The sequence below is a fragment of the Lepisosteus oculatus genome, chromosome 2, assembly GCF_040954835.1.
Source record: "Lepisosteus oculatus isolate fLepOcu1 chromosome 2, fLepOcu1.hap2, whole genome shotgun sequence".
Taxonomy (NCBI): Eukaryota; Metazoa; Chordata; class Actinopteri; order Semionotiformes; family Lepisosteidae; genus Lepisosteus; species Lepisosteus oculatus.
The window spans coordinates 30,179,751-30,203,055 of record NC_090697.1 but is presented as its reverse complement, the minus strand read 5'-3'; the positions used below and the strand labels follow the sequence as shown (position 1 = coordinate 30,203,055).

General features: G+C 50.4%; 1 protein-coding gene across 2 annotated transcripts in view; it reads right to left on the bottom strand.

The window, feature by feature from the left end:
- The window catches only part of LOC107078410 (MAM domain-containing glycosylphosphatidylinositol anchor protein 1), a 177,332-nt gene that overhangs the window by 74,911 nt on the left and 79,116 nt on the right, over positions 1–23,305 (bottom strand). For both annotated transcript variants that reach the window (XM_069178576.1, XM_069178577.1), the window contains exons 5-6: positions 13,185–13,381; positions 7,926–8,058 (exon numbers count right to left, since the gene is read on the bottom strand). In XM_069178576.1, the coding sequence (XP_069034677.1) occupies positions 7,926–8,058; positions 13,185–13,381 (330 nt within the window). The remainder of the gene's footprint in view (positions 1–7,925; positions 8,059–13,184; positions 13,382–23,305) is intronic.

Below are 23,305 nucleotides of genomic sequence, written 5' to 3'. Positions count from 1 at the left end.
CTAACACGACTTCCAGCAGCAACCTTAGTTTTTCCCAGGAGGTCTCCCATCCAGGTACTGACCAGGCTCACACCTGCTGAGCTTCAGTGGGTTGCCAGCTGTGAGTTGCAGGGTGACATGGCTGCTGGCCTACGATGTGGAAATCAGATGCAGAGCCTCGGTTGGCGACTGCGTCTGGCTTTTAAAGGGGGACAGGAAGGAGACTGGAACAAGGGGCAGGTGCGTGGAATAAGACAAACAAGAGCCGGAGCGCCCTTAAGGAGGAGGGACTACAATCGTGACACTAGGAAGGGCTGGAGCGTCCTTAAGAGGAGGGGTTAGGAATGTGACAGGACATGGATCAGATGATCTGGGGTGTACTGCACACATGAGTCCTCATGTGCCTCACGCAAGAGTGAATAGGCAAGACTTCAGCCAGAGGGAGCTGACTACGGACACTGGGAATACTCCCTGAATCCCTCATCTTCTCCACATGGAAAACATTTCATAAACCCTCCTGAAGATAGCTAGATGTAACTTTCATTATTTTAACATTTTCAGAGAAGTACTAATTCTCCTGCAGGCTGTAGTAATTAAAAGAAAAGTTTTGTCATTCTGTCTTGGGTCTCTGTGCTCTCTCTTGAATCTAAAGACTAATCTAAATTAATCTTTAAAAGGTTAAAGTATACAGTCTGTGTTAGTGTCTGTCCTGTCTGTTCAGTCTGTGTCAGTGTCTGTCCTGTCTGTTCAGTCTGTGTCAGTGTCTGTCCTGTCTGTACAGTCTGTGTCAGTGTCTGTCCTGTCTGTTCAGTCTGTGTCAGTGTCTGTCCTGTCTGTTCAGTCTGTGTCAGTGTCTGTACTGTCTGTACAGTCTGTGTCAGTGTCTGTCCTGTCTGTACAGTCTGTGTCAGTGTCTGTCCTGTCTGTACTGTCTGTCAGTGTCTGTCCTGTCTGTTCAGTCTGTGTTAGTGTCTGTCCTGTCTGTACAGTCTGTGTTAGTGTCTGTCCTGTCTGTTCAGTCTGTGTCAGTGTCTGTCCTGTCTGTTCAGTCTGTGTTAGTGTCTGTCCTGTCTGTTCAGTCTGTGTTAGTGTCTGTACTGTCTGTACAGTCTGTGTCAGTGTCTGTACTGTCTGTTCAGTCTGTGTCAGTGTCTGTACTGTCTGTACAGTCTGTGTTAGTGTCTGTCCTGTCTGTTCAGTCTGTGTCAGTGTCTGTCCTGTCTGTTCAGTCTGTGTCAGTGTCTGTCCTGTCTGTACAGTCTGTGTCAGTGTCTGTACTGTCTGTACAGTCTGTGTCAGTGTCTGTACTGTCTGTACAGTCTGTGTCAGTGTCTGTACTTTCTGTACAGTCTGTTTTAGTGTCTGTCCTGTCTGTTCAGTCTGTGTCAGTGTCTGTACTGTCTGTACAGTCTGTGTCAGTGTCTGTCCTGTCTGTACTGTCTGTCAGTGTCTGTCCTGTCTGTTCAGTCTGTGTTAGTGTCTGTCCTGTCTGTACAGTCTGTGTTAGTGTCTGTCCTGTCTGTTCAGTCTGTGTCAGTGTCTGTCCTGTCTGTTCAGTCTGTGTTAGTGCCTGTCCTGTCTGTTCAGTCTGTATTAGTGTCAAACTGTAGAACAGCACACAGATCACACTACACTACCCATACAGCAACTAAACAATGACTGCATGTGGCACACGTACGATAGTACCAGGATAAATATCTCCTGCTTCTCCCCGGCTCCACCTGGTGGACAGGTAAGACTTTATCTGGACCAGAGGTGAGACAGAGGCTGTAATTATGAAATGACTGTGGCGCCACATCAGGAACAACTAACAAGACACTTTGATTCCAAGAACAAAATATAGCATCCAACACACACTGCCCAACAAGGAAAATGTGAGGCAGGTGAACCTGATAAGGGGTATGAAATAGCCATTGTCACACAACAGTAATTCCAGTAATACTGCTGTCTTCTGACACACATCTATACACCCAGCTGCACATACGACACCGTTTTCACAACTGCAGAACTAGATTAGTATCCTGTTATTCACTATTCAACGCAAGTTTTCATCATTCACCACGTCAGAACAAGCAACATGCCATTCTCCTGCTAAAGGAAATGAAACCACTCTGCAGGAACAGTCCATTCTGATCCACATCTTGTACCTGAGCAAACCCTGCCTTGGCAACATGAGTCTGGGCTCTGGTTTGATCCGAGAAAAGCAGTTCTTCAGACTGACACTCCTAATTCAGACTGATGCTCCTGATTCAGAGTAGAACACCTGATTCATGCTGACACTCCTGATTCAGAGTGAAACACCTGGTTCATGCTGACACTCCTGGTTCAGAGTGAAACACCTGATTCAGGCTGACACTCCTGATTCAGAATGAAACACCTGGTTCAGAGTGAAAAACCTGATTCAGAGTGACACGCCTGATTCAGAGTGAAACACTTGGTTCATGCTGACACTTCTGATTCAGAGTGAAACACCTGTTTCAAGATGACACTCCTGATTCAGAGTGAAACACCTGGTTCACGCTGACACTCCTGATTCAGAGTGAAACACCTGGTTCACGCTGACACTCCTGATTCAGAGTGAAACACCTGTTTCAAGATGACACTCCTGATTCAGAGTAGAACACCTGGTTCACGCTGACACTCCTGATTCAGAGTGAAACACCTGGTTCAAAGGCCTTTTTCTTTAATGATGCATTTGTAAAGACAGCTCTGCAAATGAATGGTTTGCTTACTGTGACAGATTTGAAAAAATAAATTTAGAAAAATATACCGTAGGAAAACTAGAACAAAGGAAGATCTGAGTCTCCACAGGCCCAGTCTGGGTCTCAGTCTAGTACACTGTCTCCACAGATCCGGTCTGAGTCTCAGTCTAGGATCCTGTCTCCACAGGTCCGGTCTGTGACTCCACAGGTATGGTCTGGGTCTTAGCCTTAAATTCAGTAAATACAGTTTACTCTCTGGGTTCTCTGGACTCCCAGAACTACATGGGCTCTTTCAACCCTCTGGACTCCCAGTATTTACTGGGCTGTCTTTGCCTTGAGCTACCTGGGTTATCTGGGTTCCCAAGTCTCTTCAGGTTCTTTAGACTCCCGGCTGTAACAAACAGTTCTTTCCGGACCCTATGCGGACAACACAATCTGAAGAAGTGGGGAAACACTGGGGAAACGTCATGCAGGAATACAGGGCTGAAGACAGGGGGGCGTGTCCAAAGTGCGCTGGTGCACGGGGGAGGTGTGGCCGAGGCAAACAATCCAAAAAAGTAGTCCATAGAGGGAATCCAAAAACACAAGAATAAGTCCATAGCCAGGTGAGCCATCCAAACAAGGAATTAAAACCATGAACCGGGTCGGAACCGGCGGACAGGGAACGGGAACGGAGATTAAAACCTTAACGGGACCAGGCGCTTCCAGGTCCCGGACTCGCACGGTGCGGAAACCAGATGCAGAGCCAGGATGAGCGTCAGCGCCTGGCTTTTAAGGTGGGCTGGGAAAAGGGATCAGGTGCACAGAATAAAGTCTAAAGTGAAGGGCTGGAGCACCCTTAAGGAGGGGGGACTATAATCGTGACACCGGCACTCTCTGGGCTCTCTGGACTCCCAGAGCTCTGTGGCTTCTCTGTGTTACCACTGGAAATTAGTTGATGAAGACTCTGAATAAAGGACTCTGAACAAATACTGGGAATACATTTCGGAAAGTTTTTGTGCCATTTTCCGATGTTCACAAGAAAGGAGAGCTGTCGTCAGACACTGCAGGTACCTGACAGGCTGAGGTGACCTGCACTTTAACAGCAGCTCAGCATAAAATAAAAGCAATTTCAGACCACAGAAATAACAGGGGAAAACAAAAGAATTATTGCTTCAATTTCCTTCAGCGGAGCAGGCCGGGGAGGTGGGGGCCAGCAGGCCGCTGCCCTCCCGCTGCTGTAATGGGATTGATGTTTCCTAAAGGGGTTACAGTGCGGAAATCAGCGGTTCTACCTGCAGAGTAATCCGGCCGTAAGAGGATCTGTGTGCCGGTGGGATTAGGGGGCTGGAGTGAGCTGCTCTCTGCCCAGGAGTCTAGCTGCCTGTCAGGCTGGCTCTCTGACCAGCAGTGTGACCATCTTTCTAACCAGCAGTGTGACCATCTCTCTGACCAGCAGTGTGACCATCTCTCTGGCCAGCAGTGTGACCATCTTTCTAACCAGCAGTGTGACCATCTCTCTGCCCAGCAGTGTGACCATCTTTCTAACCAGCAGTGTGACCATCTCTCTGACCAGCAGTGTGACCATCTCTCTGCCCAGCTGTCTGACCATCTCTCTGCCCAGCAGTGTGACCATCTTTCTAACCAGCAGTGTGACCATCTCTCTGACCAGCAGTGTGACCATCTCTCTGCCCAGCTGTCTGACCATCTCTCTGACCAGCAGTGTGACCATCTCTCTGACCAGCAGTGTGACCATCTCTCTGACCAGCAGTCTGATCATCTCTCTGCCCGACTGTCTGATCATCTCTCTGCCCAACTGTCTGACCATCTCTCTGCCCGACTGTCTGACCATCTCTCTGACCAGCTGTCTGATCATCTCTCTGCCCAACTGTCTGACCATCTCTCTGACCAGCAGTGTGACCATCTCTCTGGCCAGCTGTCTGATCATCTCTCTGCCCGACTGTCTGACCATCTCTCTGACCAGCTGTCTGATCATCTCTCTGCCCGACTGTCTGACCATCTCTCTGCCCAACTGTCTGACCATCTCTCTGCCCGACTGTCTGACCATCTCTCTGACCAGCTGTCTGATCATCTCTCTGCCCGACTGTCCGACCATCTCTCTGACCAGCAGTGTGACCATCTCTCTGCCCAGCTGTCTGACCATCTCTCTGCCCGACTGTCTGATCATCTCTCTGCCCGACTGTCTGACCATCTCTCTGCCCGACTGTCTGACCATCTCTCTGACCAGCAGTGTGACCATCTCTCTGCCCAACTGTCTGACCATCTCTCTGCCCGACTGTCTGACCATCTCTCTGACCAGCAGTGTGACCATCTCTCTGACCAGCAGTGTGACCATCTCTCGGACCAGCAGTGTGACCATCTCTCTGACCAGCAGTCTGATCATCTCTCTGCCCGACTGTCTGATCATCTCTCTGCCCAACTGTCTGACCATCTCTCTGCCCAACTGTCTGACCATCTCTCTGACCAGCAGTGTGACCATCTCTCTGGCCAGCTGTCTGATCATCTCTCTGCCCGACTGTCTGACCATCTCTCTGACCAGCAGTGTGACCATCTCTCTGCCCAGCTGTCTGACCATCTCTCTGCCCGACTGTCTGATCATCTCTCTGCCCGACTGTCTGACCATCTCTCTGCCCGACTGTCTGACCATCTCTCTGACCAGCAGTGTGACCATCTCTCTGCCCAACTGTCTGACCATCTCTCTGCCCGACTGTCTGACCATCTCTCTGACCAGCAGTGTGACCATCTCTCTGACCAGCAGTGTGACCATCTCTCGGACCAGCAGTGTGACCATCTCTCTGACCAGCAGTCTGATCATCTCTCTGCCCGACTGTCTGATCATCTCTCTGCCCAACTGTCTGACCATCTCTCTGCCCAACTGTCTGACCATCTCTCTGACCAGCAGTGTGACCATCTCTCTGGCCAGCTGTCTGATCATCTCTCTGCCCGACTGTCTGACCATCTCTCTGACCAGCAGTGTGACCATCTCTCTGCCCAGCTGTCTGACCATCTCTCTGACCAGCAGTGTGACCATCTCTCTGCCCAGCAGTGTGACCATCTCTCGGACCAGCAGTGTGACCATCTCTCTGCCCAGCTGTCTGATCATCTCTCTGCCCAACTGTCTGACCATCTCTCTGCCCGACTGTCTGACCATCTCTCTGACCAGCAGTGTGACCATCTCTCTGACCAGTAGTGTGACCATCTCTCTGCCCAGCTGTCTGACCATCTCTCTGACCAGCTGTCTGATCATCTCTCTGCCCGACTGTCTGATCATCTCTCTGCCCAGCTGTCTGACCATCTCTCTGACCAGCTGTCTGATCATCTCTCTGCCCGACTGTCTGATCATCTCTCTGCCCGACTGTCTGACCATCTCTCTGACCAACTGTCTGACCATCTCTCTGACCAGCAGTGTGACCATCTCTCTGACCAGCAGTGTGACCATCTCTCTGCCCAGCTGTCTGACCATCTCTCTGACCAGCTGTCTGATCATCTCTCTGCCCAGCTGTCTGACCATCTCTCTGACCAGCTGTCTGATCATCTCTCTGCCCAGCAGTGTGACCATCTCTCTGCCCAGCAGTGTGACCATCTCTCTGCCCAGCTGTCTGACCATCTCTCTGACCAGCTGTCTGATCATCTCTCTGACCAGCTGTCTGATCATCTCTCTGCCCGACTGTCTGATCATCTCTCTGCCCAGCTGTCTGATCATCTCTCTGCCCAGCAGTGTGACCATCTCTCTGACCAGCAGTGTGACCATCTCTCTGCCCAGCTGTCTGACCATCTCTCTGACCAGCTGTCTGACCATCTCTCTGACCAGCTGTCTGATCATCTCTCTGCCCGACTGTCTGATCATCTCTCTGGCCAGCTGTCTGATCATCTCTCTGCCCGACTGTCTGATCATCTCTCTGCCCAGCTGTCTGATCATCTCTCTGCCCAGCAGTGTGACCATCTCTCTGACCAGCAGTGTGACCATCTCTCTGCCCGACTGTCTGATCATCTCTCTGGCCAGCTGTCTGATCATCTCTCTGGCCAGCTGTCTGATCATCTCTCTGCCCGACTGTCTGATCATCTCTCTGCCCAGCTGTCTGATCATCTCTCTGCCCGGCTGTCTGACCATCTCTCTGCCCAGCTGTGTGACCATCTCTCTAACCAACTGTGTGACCATCTCTCTGCCTGGCTGTCTGATCATCTCTCTGACCAGCTGTCTGACCATCTCTGTCCGAGGGTTGAGCTGAGCCACTGTGTGCCGAGTTCCCCCCAGGTTCCAGAGGAGATGAGTCCTGCCTGTTGCTCTCCCTCCTAGAGCTGCGGTCCAGCCTCTGCAGCTCAGAGAGTGTCCATCTGACAGTTAACGTCCACGAGCGGCCTCTGAGCTCGAAGCGGCTGTTTGCAATGACTCACTCACACTGGCGTCAGTTTCCTAGCAGGGGGCGGGGAGACGTGTTCTGTGTGTGCTTGAAGTGCAAACCCTACCGGACTGTTTTCAATGGTGACCTGTTGGTCTGCCTGCGGCCGAGCCTAGAGTGCTCTGCCTGGGCAACCCAGTGTCAGTGGAACCAGGCTGGGGACTCAGGCATCTGTCCTGTCAAAGTCCAGATCTTACTGCCCTGTTCTCTTTGTCTCACAGTCCACACAGAGAAACAAATCAGCTCTCGCTGAAGGAAGAGGACACAGCACGCCCCTCTCCGCACTCGCTCACCTGCAGATGGCCCTGAGGCCGTGGTGGGCTGAGAGCGCAGTCTCTGCCTCTTGCTGAGGACTGCACCTGTTCCCTGCAGGAGAGGGGCGAAAGTGTCCTGCTCCAGTGGCGGGCAGTGAACAGAGAGCGGACCTCTCGCATATACCCCAGACTGCCCTGCCCCTGCCTGGAGCTCTGCTCTGTCCCCCCATGTCTCCCCAGCATGCCTCTGGCCCTGACCAGCACAGATTCACAGCAGATACGCAGACGCGCCTTGTTCCCTCCCCTCTCTACTTCCGCAGAGAGCGCTGCCCTGCAGGCCAGGCGCTCAGGTCACTCAAAGCCACTGAGCTCACAAATGCACTGTTCCATCTGCTGTAATCCTGTGTTCTTCTCTCGCGATAGACTTACCCACGCAGGCCTGAAACATGTGTAACGTACTAAATTACCTGGGGGATGGGAGTCCGGCCATTCTGACCTAAGGGTACAAACTCTCAGTGATAGAGGGAGACACAGTGAGTAATGTAGGGTGTTGCAGAGAGACAGGTGTTGCAGTGGCAGTCGGGACTCACAGGTGGCGCTAGTGAGCTGAAAGGTGACCTCGCTGTCAGGGATGTCACACACATTGCGCACGGACACCTGACAGGTGTAGTTGGCGAAGTCCTGTGGTCGCAGATTTTTCAGCTTCAGCACCTTCGTCTCACCCTGACAGGAGAAGACAGACAGCAATCAGACAGAAAGAGAACAATCAGACAGACAGAAGACAGACACGGAGCAATCATACAGACAGACTGCAATCAGACACCGAAATCAGAAAGACAGAGAGCAATCAGACAGACAAACGGACAGCAATCAGACACAGAAATCACACAGACAAAGGCCAAACAGGCAGACAGCAAACAGACACTCTGAAGACAAAAAGGCTACAGTTCTCCAGCTCCTCGCTAGTAGGGCAGTTTCATTCTCTATAGCGCCTTCAGATGGTGGGGACTGGAACTGATCACTGCAATTAGATTAGAGCAGAGAGCAGTACCACCACAACACAGGAGAAAAAACTAAATTATCAATAAATTCAGGCAGAACACCCACTGACAAAGAACTCTGCAGCCCCAGTGGCTACAGCCCATTTCCCATGGTGACTCGGGTCCCACTGCCCAGCTCGCCCCCCAGCCTGTGCCTGCACTGTCATCTGGTCTCACTGCTTCCTGAGCCCCAGCCTGGAGCTCCCCTCAGGGACAACAACACTGCGGGCGCGTCATCACAGACCAGACCTGCTGCTTTAAAAGCAAGAGAGCAGGAGCAAGCTTGGGTGGTGAGTGATGTTGTATAACACTGAGTCACAGACACACACAGGTAAATACACACACTGTCTCTCTCACACACTCCACTGAACAGTAAAAACACACAGAGGTAAATACACACCCTGTCTCTCACACACACACTGCACTGCACAGTACAAACACACACTGTCTCTCACACACACTGCACTGCACAGTACAAAAACATACAATACACACACTGTCTCTCTCATACACACACAGCGCTGAACAGTAGAGGCACACACACAGGTAAATACACACTCGTCTCTCTCACACACTCCACTGAACAGTAAAAACACACAGAGGTAAATACACACCCTGTCTCTCTCACACACACTGCACTGCACAGTACAAAAACACACTGTCTCTCACACACACTGTCTCTCACACACACTGCACTGCACAGTACAAACAGACACTGTCTCTCACTCACACTGCACTGCACAGTACAAAAACATACAATACACACACTGTCTCTCTCATACACACACAGCGCTGAACAGTAGAGGCACACACAGGTAAATACACACACCATTTCTCTCTCACACACACTGCAGTGGACAATACAGTACAATGAACTGTATACTGTATACTGCACAGTATACAGACACACACAAGTCCCTACACACGTGAATACATACACTCTCTCAAACTCAATGAACTGTGCAGTAGAGCCAGGCACACAGGGAAATACATAGATTTTGTCTCTTTCAAACACACTGCACTGTACAGTACAGGCACACAGACACAAAGAAAAATATACACAAACTTCCTCCCTTTCAGAAACACTGCACTATGCAGTACACATACTCACAAGTCAATATATACACTGTCTCTCTCATACACACTTCCCTGGACAGATACTGACACACAAAGGTAAATGCACACACAGTCTCTCTCCCACACATATTGTACTGCACACTACAAACACACAACACACACACATCGGTAAACACACACTGTATCTGTCACATACACACTATGCTGCTCCTTAGAGACACATACACATATATATATACAAAGTCTCATATACACTGCACTGTGCAGCACAGTTACACAAAAGTAAATGCACACACCATCTCTCACTGTGCAGTACAGACACACACGTAAACACACACAGTCTCTCCCACACACACTACTCTGCACAGTACAGACACTATAAACACTCCATAAAATATATACACTTTGTCTCTCTCTCATACACATACCCTGTATCTTACAGACACACACGGGTAAATACAAACACCCTCTCAGTCCTATACAGTAAACTGCAGGGAAGTAAATACAGTAAATACAAGCACAGGGAAATACACAATCTATCTCTCTCATACACACTTCACTGCACAGAACAGACCCACACAGAGGTAATTCCACACACTGTCTCTTTTCCAAACACACTGCACTCTATTATTCACACAGCACTGCGCAGTACAAACACACACGGGGACTTACACTTACACTGTCTCATACACTGCACTGCGTATTATAGAGACACACCGGTAAATACACACACTCTACCTCTCTATCATAAACAAAGCACTCTGCAGGTAAAAAGACACACTGTCTCTCTCTCTCATACACATTATATTGAATAGTAGAGACACATACAGGGAAGTACACACATTCTATCTATCTACAAAGCACTGTGCAGTATGGACAGACACAGGTAAAAAGACACTATCTCTCTCATGTAGACTATATTCAATAGCAGAGACACGCACAGGGAAATACACACAGGGACTCTCTCCCATACACACTGCACTCTGCAGTACTGTCACACAAGCCTCGCTCATTGTAACACAGAGGCATACACACAGAGGGTTATAAGAGTCTGAAATACACTGTTAAAAATGTGTAGCCTTCATTCATTGGAAATTGAAATTGATAGTTTCCGTGTTGTAAACTCTGAGAACAATGCATAGCAATGCCACAAACCAATGACCAGGTTTATTCCATTGGAAGTGATAAAACAAAAACTGAAAATCTGGTACATTGTATTACAAGGATCTTTCCATGAGACTGTTCCTGAGTGTACACCGGCTGACAGGTGTGCTGTGTGAGTGAAGACAGGCTGACAGGTGTGTTGTATGAGTGTAGACAGGCTGACAGGTGTGTTGTATGAGTGTAGACAGGCTGACAGGCGTGTTGTGTGAGTGTAGAAAGGCTGACAGGTGTGCTGTATGAGTGTAGACAGGCTGACAGGAGTGTTGTGTGAGTGTAGACAGGCTGACAGGTGTGTTGTATGAGTGTAGACAGGCTGACAGGTGTGCTGTGTGAGTGTAGACAGGCTGACAGGAGTGTTGTGTGAGTGTAGACAGGCTGACAGGAGTGTTGTGTGAGTGTAGACAGGCTGACAGGTGTGCTGTGTGAGTGTAGACAGGCTGACAGGTGTGTTGTATGAGTGTAGACAGACTGGCAGGTGTGCTGTGTGAGTGTAGACAGGCTGACAGGTGTGTTGTATGAGTGTAGACAGAGTGACAGGTGTGTTGTATGAGTGTAGACAGGCTGACAGGTGTGCTGTGTGAGTGTAGACAGGCTGACAGGTGTGTTGTATGAGTGTAGACAGGCTGACAGGTGTGTTGTATGAGTGTAGACAGAGTGACAGGTGTGTTGTATGAGTGTAGACAGGCTGACAGGTGTGCTGTATGAGTGTAGACAGGCTGACAGGTGTGTTGTATGAGTGTAGACAGACTGACAGGAGTGTTGTGTGAGTGTAGACAGAGTGACAGGTGTGTTGTGTGAGTGTAGACAGGCTGACAGGTGTGTTGTATGAGTGTAGACAGAGTGACAGGTGTGCTGTATGAGTGTAGACAGGCTGACAGGAGTGTTGTGTGAGTGTAGACAGGCTGACAGGTGTGTTGTATGAGTGTAGACAGGCTGACAGGTGTGTTGTGTGAGTGTAGAAAGGCTGACAGGTGTGCTGTGTGAGTGTAGAAAGGCTGACAGGTGTGTTGTATGAGTGTAGACAGAGTGACAGGTGTGTTGTATGAGTGTAGACAGGCTGACAGGTGTGTTGTATGAGTGTAGACAGGCTGACAGGTGTGCTGTGTGAGTGTAGACAGGCTGACAGGTGTGTTGTATGAGTGTAGACAGGCTGACAGGAGTGTTGTGTGAGTGTAGACAGAGTGACAGGTGTGTTGTATGAGTGTAGACAGGCTGACAGGTGTGCTGTGTGAGTGTAGACAGGCTGACAGGTGTGTTGTATGAGTGTAGACAGACTGACAGGTGTGCTGTGTGAGTGTAGACAGGCTGACAGGTGTGTTGTATGAGTGTAGACAGGCTGACAGGAGTGTTGTGTGAGTGTAGACAGGCTGACAGGTGTGCTGTATGAGTGTAGACAGACTGACAGACTCAGTGTAGAGAGTCTGTACCTGAGTGTAGAGCGTCTGTACCTCAGTGTAGAGAGGCTGTACCTGAGTGTAGAGAGTCTGTACCTCAGTGTAGAGAGTCTGTACCTGAGTGTAGAGTGTCTGTACCTCAGTGTAGAGAGTCTGTACCTGAGTGTAGAGCGTCTGTACCTCAGTGTAGAGCGTCTGTACCTGAGTGTAGAGAGGCTGTACCTGAGTGTAGAGCGTCTGTACCTCAGTGTAGAGAGTCTGTACCTGAGTGTAGAGAGTCTGTACCTGAGTGTAGAGCGTCTGTACCTGAGTGTAGAGAGTCTGTACCTGAGTGTAGAGAGTCTGTACCTCAGTGTAGAGAGTCTGTACCTCAGTGTAGAGAGTCTGTACCTCAGTGTAGAGAGTCTGTACCTGAGTGTAGAGCGTCTGTACCTGAGTGTAGAGAGTCTGTACCTGAGTGTAGAGAGTCTGTACCTGAGTGTAGAGCGTCTGTACCTGAGTGTAGAGAGTCTGTACCTGAGTGTAGAGAGTCTGTACCTGAGTGTAGAGTCTGTACCTGAGTGTAGAGCGTCTGTACCTGAGTGTAGAGAGGCTGTACCTGAGTGTAGAGAGTCTGTACCTGAGTGTAGAGGCTGTACCTGAGTGTAGAGAGGCTGTACCTGAGTGTAGAGAGTCTGTACCTGAGTGTAGAGAGTCTGTACCTGAGTGTAGAGAGTCTGTACCTGAGTGTAGAGTCTGTACCTGAGTGTAGAGAGGCTGTACCTGAGTGTAGAGCGTCTGTACCTGAGTGTAGAGAGGCTGTACCTGAGTGTAGAGAGTCTGTACCTGAGTGTAGAGTCTGTACCTGAGTGTAGAGAGGCTGTACCTGAGTGTAGAGAGGCTGTACCTGAGTGTAGAGAGTCTGTACCTGAGTGTAGAGCGTCTGTACCTGAGTGTAGAGAGGCTGTACCTGAGTGTAGAGAGTCTGTACCTGAGTGTAGAGTCTGTACCTGAGTGTAGAGAGTCTGTACCTGAGTGTAGAGAGTCTGTACCTGAGTGTAGAGTCTGTACCTGAGTGTAGAGAGGCTGTACCTGAGTGTAGAGAGTCTGTACCTGAGTGTAGAGTCTGTACCTGAGTGTAGAGAGGCTGTACCTGAGTGTAGAGAGGCTGTACCTGAGTGTAGAGAGGCTGTACCTGAGTGTAGAGAGGCTCGTAGATGTCCACTCCGTTGTCCTTGCTCTGCTCGATGGAGACATAGTTGCGTCTCCAGATGAAGCGTGCCGGGGGGTTGGAGTTCACGGTGCAGCGCAGGAACACAGTCTTCTCCTGGTAGTAGCTCCCGCGGACGTCGCTGATGGTCTGGTGGACAGTGAGGATGGGCTTGTCCAGGTCTGCAACAGCATTGCACACACCTGGTCAGGCTGGGGCTCTCTTCCCACGACTCAGCACTTCCACAGTCTCTGGACGCTCCTTCTGAACCGACAGGTCTCTGTCTCACATCCGGGTTTGAAAGAATACACTCGTGATGAGACACCTTACCAATCACTCTCCTCCTGGCATGGTGATGCAGTCAGATTAGGAAGGAGTCTCTAGTCTTAGAGACCAGCAGTTTGGCAGGTTTGAGTGAAGGGCAAAATCAGTCTGTGCCCAGCAGGCAGGGAGAAGAGGTGCTGGAAAAGAACAGGTCAGACTGGACTCCAGGAGGTCTGAGAATTGCTGCACAGGACACCCTTGATATTGCTTGTCTGACTCCCCTGAGATCCTTTGAGATCCAGAGAGAGTAGTGGCTTACTAAGGAGACAGTAGTAAGAGGCTTCTATGAGCTGATCTCTCAGTGGAGTGAGCTCTCAGCTACAGACCAGCATCTCAATAGCTGGCCAAAGACACATATAAAGCAATGTAATGTCTGGTCTAGAACAGCATCTCAACATATTATTTAAATCAGCGGATATTGTGTTAAAATTGTATAATGCAGAATGAAGGCCTCATTTAGAATACTGTATGCACTTTTGGTTGCCACATTACATAAAAGATGCTTTAGAATCAGTCCAGCAAAGAGAAACCAGATACTTTCTGGAACCTAAGGGACTGTCCTACATTGACTGGCTGAAGGGACTAAATCTCTTTAGTTTTGAACAGAGAAGACTGTGAGGAGACTGATGCAAGTATTAAGGGACTGTCCTACATTGACTGGCTGAAGGGACTGAGTCTCTTTAGTCATGAACAGAGAAGACTGTGAGGAGACCTAGTCATGTTGTTGAAACCGGATATCCTGATTTCTTTCCAAAAAACAGTTAGATGAGATTCTGAGAACAATTAAATGTGAAATACCAAATGGTTCCTCTTATTTGTGACCTGTCTTCTGTTTTTAAATGACGGCAGAGGATGAAGCTCTCACTAAAGTTTTGAAGGAAGCACCTACAGTAAGTGTTCTGTGTTTGCATATCTGACCCTATGACCCCAGGGGGCACAGAGAGACACCCCCTATTGAAACCCAAGAATGTCTGAAACCAGGAGTGCTCCGGTTTCGGTCTTGATCGGCAGAAGCCCAGGGGACCAGTGGTCCTCTGGGAGCTGAGCTGGAGTGCCTGTGTTCAGATTCGGGATGTTTTGGGTTTCAGCCCAACCCAACTGGAGACATGACCATAATTCCAAAGCTACATCGATCGTTCCCAGTCCTGGACGGAAGTGTGCTACTACTGCAGTCGTGGGGGCTGGGGGAAAGAGGTGATCAAGTCTACACAATACAGCTCCTCAATCTCTCGTCCTTTGTCATTCTTTTCTCTGCTGCTTGCAGAAGTTTCAATGACCTATTTAGAGATTGGGGATTAGAATAAATGGAGAAATCTGTGAGGGATTTGAGCCCACAAACGTGAAATCAGTACTGGAAGTCCTACCCACTATTCCACAGCATCACCCTCTTGCTTATCTGATGATGTCTCTTGCTCAAAGGAAGACAGAGCCGGCACAGGCATGACAACTGAATAGTTTGCCACAGCTAACGCAGACAAGAGCTTGTTTAAACAACGGGAGAAGCTCTTCAGGGAAATGTAAAAGAAATCCATTTGATTTTACAACATCATGACCCTTGGTCTTAGTAATCTCTGGATGAGGAGCTTGTTTTTCAAATCCTCTTTGATTTCCGATAAACATCCGTGCCTCTTAATCGCTGAGAAGACAGAAATACTGCACACAGCACTGCACAGCACTGAGAAACAGCAGCCCAACTTTGTAAACACACTCAGGTGTGCAGTGTGTGTGTGCTGGTGCATTCAGGACCAGTGTCTGCAGTCAGGTGTGCAGTGTGTGTAAATGTATTCCATTCAATGTTTAAAGAGTCAGCAGGGAGCAGGGAGGGAGGACTGCGCCCATCACAGCTGACTTTCAGTGTGCTGAGGTGGAGTGAGGGGCAGGGAGGGAGGACTGCGCCCATCACAGCTGACGTTCAGTGTGCTGAGGAGGAGTAAGGAGCAGGGAGTGAGGATAGCGTCCATCACAGCTGATGTTCAGTGTGCTGAGGAGGAGTGAGGAGCAGGGAGCGAGGACAGCGCCCATCACAGCTGACTTTCAGTGTGCTGAGGAGGAGTAAGGAGCAGGGAGTGAGGACAGCGCCCATCACAGCTGATGTTCAGTGTGCTGAGGAGGAGTGAGGAGCAGGGAGGGAGGACAGCGCCCATCACAGCTGACTTTCAGTGTGCTGAGGAGGAGTAAGGAGCAGGAAGTGAGGACAGCGCCCATCACAGCTGATGTACAGTGTGCTGAGGAGGAGTGAGGAGCAAGGAGTGAGGACAGCGCCCATCACAGCTGACGTTCAGTGTGCTGAGGAGGAGTGAGGACTGCGCCCATCAACACTGATGTTCAGTGTGCTGAGGAGGAGTGAGGAGCAGGGAGTGGCAGAGCCTGGGACAGCATCCTCAGAGTGTGTATGATGTACAGATGACTACTGATTCCTAGTTTTAAAAAAGGGCACACATTAGTAGCAAATCAAAAACCTACTGCTGCAAGCGCTGGTCACAACAATTCAAAGTGTGACTGGAACAGAAATCCAGGAGGTCAGACCCAGGTCACTGCACATCTAAATACACCTCAGTCCCAATATCCTGCCATCTTCCCTGTAAACCTTCCCTGCCCTCCCTGCTAAGCAGACTGCAGGCAGCTTTCAACTCCCAGCTCCCTCCCTTTGCTGCCCCTGCTGTAAACAAGGAAACCAGATCTCCATCACCAGGCTGCGAGAGGCCACACACTCCTGGCAGCTGTGCCACATCGGGGTACATGGTGTCTCAGCGCTCTGAGCTCCTACAGCACTGGGGCGCACTGGCACCCCACATTCCCACTGGAGAGGAGCACTGTAGGTGAGGCAGGGGGGCGGGTCCTGAACACTCTGCAAGGACAAACACCTTCAAAATCAATTCTTTCATACACCATGTACCTAAAATTTTAATAAAATGTTACTATATATTGGAACATGTAAGCCGTTGTATGCTCTGTTTTTTTTTAACTTGTAGGGCCAAGTTAAGGGACACTTGTTACTCGTGTGTCCCTGTTTAAGGAGCTGTGTCTCCAGGACTGGAACTCAGAACTGTTACTGACTCAGAAGACTCATAGAGTCTTCCACTCAGGCACAGTAGATAGGAATTGAACATCGCTCAACACCACACTGTGATCACTCACTGTCAACACAACAGTCTCTCTGGACAGGTGACTGTCAACACAACATTCTGCACAGATCACTGTCTAGCCTCTCTATACAGATCACTATCAACACAACAGTCTCCCTGTAAAGATCGCCGTCAACACAACAGTCTGCACAGATCACTGTCAACACTGCATTCTGCACAGATCACTATTGAAGAAAGATATAAGATGTGAAGAAGGGTTTAACTGATTCCTTTCTACACAAAGGCAGGGATGGGGGATCAATTGATAAGAATTCCAGATGCAAGCTAGAGACCCTCCAACTAAGGAAACCTAAAACCGACCATTAAAAGTGGTCAAAGTCTGGGAAATATCCGAACACCTTGACCTCCCCCCATTACCATGGTAACCAATTGCATCAGAAACGGCTGAAATTTCCTATATAAACTGGAAGTTTTGTATCTTTATTTCGAACAATACTTTGGTCTTATTGTTCCTTGCATGCAATAAACTCAGTTGTTTAAACTTCATCTCAGGATTCAGAACTTATTTGTCTGTTACACTATCAACACAACAGCCAGTCTGCACAGATCACTGTCAACACAAAAGTCTATCTATACAGATCACCGTCAACACAATAGTCTCTCTGACAGATCACTGTCAGCAAAACCAACTCTCTGTACAGATCACCATGAACACAACCATCTGTGTCTCTACACCTGTTATTTAAACACTGTTTGTGTGTAGTGAAGCGAATCTGTTCCAGGGAATCTCAGTGTCAGAGCACAGCAAAGCCGGGAGACAGGCCTGGTCCGTATGAGGGTGCTTTAGGCTATGGCACAGAGCTGCTGCACACACAACCTGGGCTCTGAGCTCTCCGCCCCAGACACAGACACTGCAGCCGGACGTACCAGACAAATGAAGATACTCCCTGCTTTCCTCTTTTCTGCTAATTAAGCACATGCTGTGATTCACAGCTCCTTAATGAGGTATTTACTCAAAACCACTGACCTACAGGTGGATCTGTATCATCCTGAAGCCGATTGCAATTAAAACTCAATCAGGCTCATATTGGTCTCCCATTACCAGTGACAGAGGAAAGCTCACAGGACAGAGAGGCCATTTACCTCAGCCGACAAGAGCCTGCATGTTTCTGTGAGGAAAGCTTGAATGGAGTGAGTGTCACCCCTGAGTAGAAAGAGGAGGCAGAGGAGACCCCTCCCAGCTGGAGAGAGGGCACAGAGAGTGGCGCCCCCATGTGGAGAGAGAGGGCACAGAGAGTGGCGCCCCCATGTGGAGAGAGGGTACAGACAGTGGCACTCGTGTGGAGAGAGAGGGCACAGAGAGGGGTGTCCCCCCATGTGGAGAGAGTAGGGACAGACAGTGGCGCCCCCATGTGGAGAGGGGACAGAGAGGGGTGTCCCCCCGTGTGGAGAGAGAGGGGACAGACAGTGGTGCCCCCATGTGGAGAGAGAGGGCACAGAGAGGGGTGTCCCCCCATGTGGAGAGAGGACACAGACAGTGGCGCCCCCACGTGGAGAGAGAGGGCACAGAGTGGCACCCCCATGTGGAGAGAGTGGGGACAGAGAGGGGTGTCACCCCATGTGGAAAGAGAGGGCACAGAGAGTGGCACCCCCATGTGGAGAGAGAGGGCACAGAGAGTGGCACCCCCATGTGGAGAGAGAGGGCACAGAGAGTGGCACTTGTGTGGAGAGAGAGGGCACAGACAGTGGCGCCCCCATGTGGAGAGAGAAGGCACAGACAGTGTCCCCCCCCATGTGGAGAGAGAGGGGACAGACAGTGTCCCCCCCATGTGGAGAGAGAGGGGACAGACAGTGGCGCTCCAATGTGGAGAGAGAGGGGACAGACAGTGGTGCCCCATGTGGAGAGAGAGGGCACAGACAGTGTCCCCCCCATGTAGAGAGAGAGGGGACAGAGAGTGTCCCCCCCCATGTGGAGAGAGAAGGCACAGACAGTGGCGCCCCCCTGTGGAAAGAGAGGGCACAGAGAGTGCAGGAGGGGGTGGGCCGCTCTCTCCAGTGTGTTTCACAGCCCTGCTCCACACACTCTGCTGCCCCCAGGCTTCCTTCACAGTGCCCTGTGTGCCGACCTGCTGTGCGCTCACCTGTTCAGCCAGCGCCTCAAACAGCCCAGAGAGATTATTCAGGAGCTTCGTTCTGGGGAAGGCTGTTAGGATCCCCAACGCCGGGAGAGCCCTGCCGTGCTCAGTGTGTGTCATCCACTGTGCTGGAGAGCCACGGGTTAATGCCTTCGGTACTACCTGGCTGCAATCAGCCAACCAATCAATCAAGACCAAGCAAGCGCGTAGCTGGCTGGCGGGCAGGTGGGAGCCCATCCTGTTTAATTGGGCTGCTGAGTAATGGCCGCAGTTAAGGGCTCCCGCTCAGCGAGGAGATTTGGGAACCCGGGTAATCTGTTACAAGAGGGGTCTATTGACGTCCGAGGGCTGCCGAGTCTTTAAACGCTCGATAATGGAGCCTGTTCAGGCGCTGCAGCTCAGTCTCCCCATCCACTCCCACTGAGGTCTCCGTGGAAACGCCTCTCCCCTCTGTGGTCCTGGCCTGCACCGCGACCCCCCTGCTCATCACAGCACAAATCGGGGAGCCTTCTAGGAAAGGGGTCACAGCCACCTGCGCAGCAGACCCCAGGCCGGCGCTGGGTGTGAGAGAGACCTGGGTCTTCTGAGCCTTCCTCCAGCTCTGCTCGCCGTAAACACATGCCAGACCCGAACTGACATAAGGGTTAGCTTTCCCCCTTGTTTCCACTTTCCAGAATGTTCTAGATCTAAGGAGGTGAGTTACTACTGCAATGAAGATGGAATATAGTAAAAGAGATCACACAGAGAACAAAAAATGATTGTCGCCAATGACAGGATCCAGCACTTCTGTGCATTAGGGTGAAACCACTGTTCTGCTCCAGTCTGCACCGCTAGTGTAAAACCACTCTTCTGCTCCAGTCTGCACTGTTAGTGTAAAACCACTCTTCTGCTCCAGCCTGCACTGTTAGTGTGAAACCACTCTTCTGCTCCAGTCTGCACTGTTAGTGTAAAACCACTCTTCAGCTCCAGTCTGCACTGTTAGTGTGACACCACTCTTCTGCCCCAGTCTGCACTGTTAGTGTGAAACCACTCTTCTGCTCCAGTCTGCACTGTTAGTGTAAAACCACTCTTCTGCTCCAGCCTGCACTGTTAGTGTGAAACCACTCTTCTGCTCCAGCCTGCACTGTTAGTGTGAAACCACTCTTCTGCTCCAGCCTGCACTGTTAGTGTGACACCACTCTTCTTCTCCAGCCTGCACTGTTAATGTGAAACCACTCTTCTGCTCCAGTCTGCACTGTTAGTGTAAAACCACTCTTCAGCTCCAGTCTGCACTGTTAGTGTGACACCACTCTTCTGCCCCAGTCTGCACTGTTAGTGTGAAACCACTCTTCTGCTCCAGTCTGCACTGTTAGTGTAAAACCACTCTTCTGCTCCAGCCTGCACTGTTAGTGTGAAACCACTCTTCTGCTCCAGTCTGCACTGTTAGTGTAAAACCACTCTTCTGCTCCAGTCTGCACTGTTAGTGTGACACCACTCTTCTGCTCCAGCCTGCACTGTTAGTGTGAAACCACTCTTCTGCTCCAGTCTGCACTTAGTGTAAAACCACTCTTCTGCCCCAGTCTGCATCGCTAGTGTAAAACCACTCTTCTGCTCCAGTCTGCACTGTTAATGTGAAACCACTCTTCAGCTCCAGTCTGCATCACTAGTGTAAAACCACTCTTCTGCTCCAGTCTGCACTTAGTGTAAAACCACTCTTCTGCTCCAGTCTGCACTGTTAGTGTGAAACCACTCTTCTGCTCCAGTCTGCACTTAGTGTAAAACCACTCTTCTGCTCCAGTCTGCACTTAGTGTAAAACCACTCTTCTGCTCCAGTCTGCACTGTTAGTGTGAAACCACTCTTCTGCTCCAGTCTGCACTGTTAGTGTGAAACCACTCTTCTGCCCCAGTCTGCACTGTTAGTGTGAAACCACTCTTCTGCTCCAGTCTGCACTGTTAGTGTAAAACCACTCTTCTGCCCCAGTCTGCACTGTTAGTGTGACACCACTCTTCTGCCCCAGTCTGCACTGTTAGTGTGAAACCACTCTTCAGCTCCAGTCTGCACTGTTAGTGTAAAACCACTCTTCTGCTCCAGTCTGCACTGTTAGTGTGACACCACTCTTCAGCTCCAGTCTGCACTGTTAGTGTAAAACCACTCTTCTGCTCCAGTCTGCACTGTTAGTGTGACACCACTCTTCTGCTCCAGCCTGCACTGTTAGTGTGACACCACTCTTCTTCTCCAGCCTGCACTGTTAATGTGAAACCACTCTTCAGCTCCAGTCTGCATCGCTAGTGTAAAACCACTCTTCTGCTCCAGTCTGCACTGTTAGTGTGAAACCACTCTTCAGCTCCAGTCTGCACTGTTAGTGTGACACCACTCTTCTGCTCCAGTCTTGTAGATAGTAGAACTCTGCCTTCAGCGATGAAGGCATTAGACACCTCTCCGAGTCTCTTTCTCCTTGTGCGATAAGGGCAGGAGGAGGTATCCTACTCCGAGCTGCTCTCGGATAGAGAATTTCAATGCCCGGCATTTGCAGTCGCCGAGTCCGCACAGCTCACGTCGGGAGTAAAAGCCCGCTCCGCTCCGCAGGGAGACCGGGGCTGTCAGTGGCTGGTGAAATACCCAGACACAGCCCATGTCCCTGACACCTGTCCCCGCCTGCCGCCGGAGAGCTGCCTGGCGGAGAGAGAGCTCCGGAAGAACAGCGGTGCCGAGTCTCTGGGGAGCCGAGCGGATTGAGCTGCTGAGCTGCGGAACTTGGCTGTGAGATGTCTCCCAGTGTTTGTTTTGATGGTTATTGCCTATTTTTTCTATTGATTGCTGCATTCCCAGAAAAGCGCTGAACAAGCAAATAAACGGGCCCGTAATTTAAGGCCGCCTGTGTGCACCATTCTATTTCTCCATTCTGATTTCTTTTTTATGATCGCTCGGTAATCTCCCGAAAGAGCATGTGAGCATTATAAACCACAGCCTGCTCTCCGGACTTCACTGCCTCTGAGCCTCGGGGACCTGCTGTTTCTTTTCCTGAAGTTTTTGTCTGGGTTTTTTCATTAACCAGCCTGCCTTGTGCTCCACGCCGCCTGTAAATTAAAAGTGAGAGCAGGGAAGCAGTGGGGTGTGGGGACGTCTTCAATCCAAAAGGTTCCTGAGGTAGGAAACCAGATGTGGGTGTCAGACCTGTTTGCTAAAATTAGCTGAGATGGTACAGGAGGAAGGAGCTGAAAATGTCAATGCAGAAGAAGCCGCCTCGCTCTCTCGCTCAAACACTGTGTGCTAAATCACCAGGAACTGGGCTAGCCGGCAGGTGAATTAAACAGAGTGACCACTGAGCCGGCCCTAGACTGCCTTGTTCTGGGAAGACACGGGGGGAACAAGCATGGGGGGACAACATCTAGCACAAAACTGAGCAGGCACAAACACCACATCACCAGCAGGCATCAGAAAGCCTGCTTAGCCACCCGGTGTGTGTCGCGTTGCTGTTTTCCCTGCATTTTAAGAAAGGACGGGGGCAAATGAGACGTTTTTCTTGTGCTGCTCCACGAATCTGTCAAGCTTAAGAAAAGCAATACAATGTGGAAATATGCGCTCATCCCTCTTTGAAAAGTCATCCATTACTGATCAGGATTTGGGCCTCTAAAGCCACCGTATCTAAGCATCCAGAAGTAGCCATCTGATTGGGCGGCTGTGTGGTGACATCACAGTGCATGCCCCGGCGACGGGCACTGAGCTCCGGCTGCCCACAGGCAGCTTCGCCAGGCCAGGATAACAGTGAAGGGCCCCACGGCCTCATAGCGCCCCCGTGTGAGATCAGCATGTGGAGGGGGGTCTTTGACTCCTGCCCTGCTTCCGGCCCGCGGAGTGGGGCGAGGCATGGAGTGAGGGTGAACGCCAACAGGCCGGCAGCCCCTGCGGCCCCGGAGTCTGAGAGACACGGCCTATTTGCCCGTAAAGTAGTTAATTAATCCCAGGGGCCTCTCTGTTTCTTGAACTGGTCAGGCTTTGGCGTCAACAACGTGGCTGGGCAGGTTGCGTCAATCTCCCTCAACTCTTTGCGTTAAGCTGCGCCTCCTGTTCTCAGCTAACTAAATGCTCTTCCCCACAGTTTCTCATTCAAGTTTCGCTGTTCATTTGGAGGTGGATTCGCCAGACCCCCTGGCGTGATTAGTGAGGAAACGTTAATCCCAGCATCTGAATCGTGTGGGGTCACTGGGGGCCAGATCTTCCTGAAGACAGCCAGGGGGTCAGCCAAGAGGCCGCACTCAGAAAGAGGATCACGTGTGACTAATTCCACTGTGAGTACGAGCTGCAGATAGCAAGCAGCTTGCAGTCAGGTAGATTTCAGAAGGAGAAAGCGGCTCACCAGGTGTTTCAACATCGCCTCTTACAGTAAGTCTCAGAAACTCTTTGTAGAGAAAAAAACACGCACACGTGAGCAGGGCTGAACCTTCTCGGAGTTCATGGTTTGCTTCCACAGATAACAGCTGGAAACCACCAGTCTTTTCATTTCAAGTGTTCCTCTGGATCTTTTCCTTGAAGCCCGTTAACTAACATCGGGTGGGTGAAGATCAAATATGTGTGGATAGG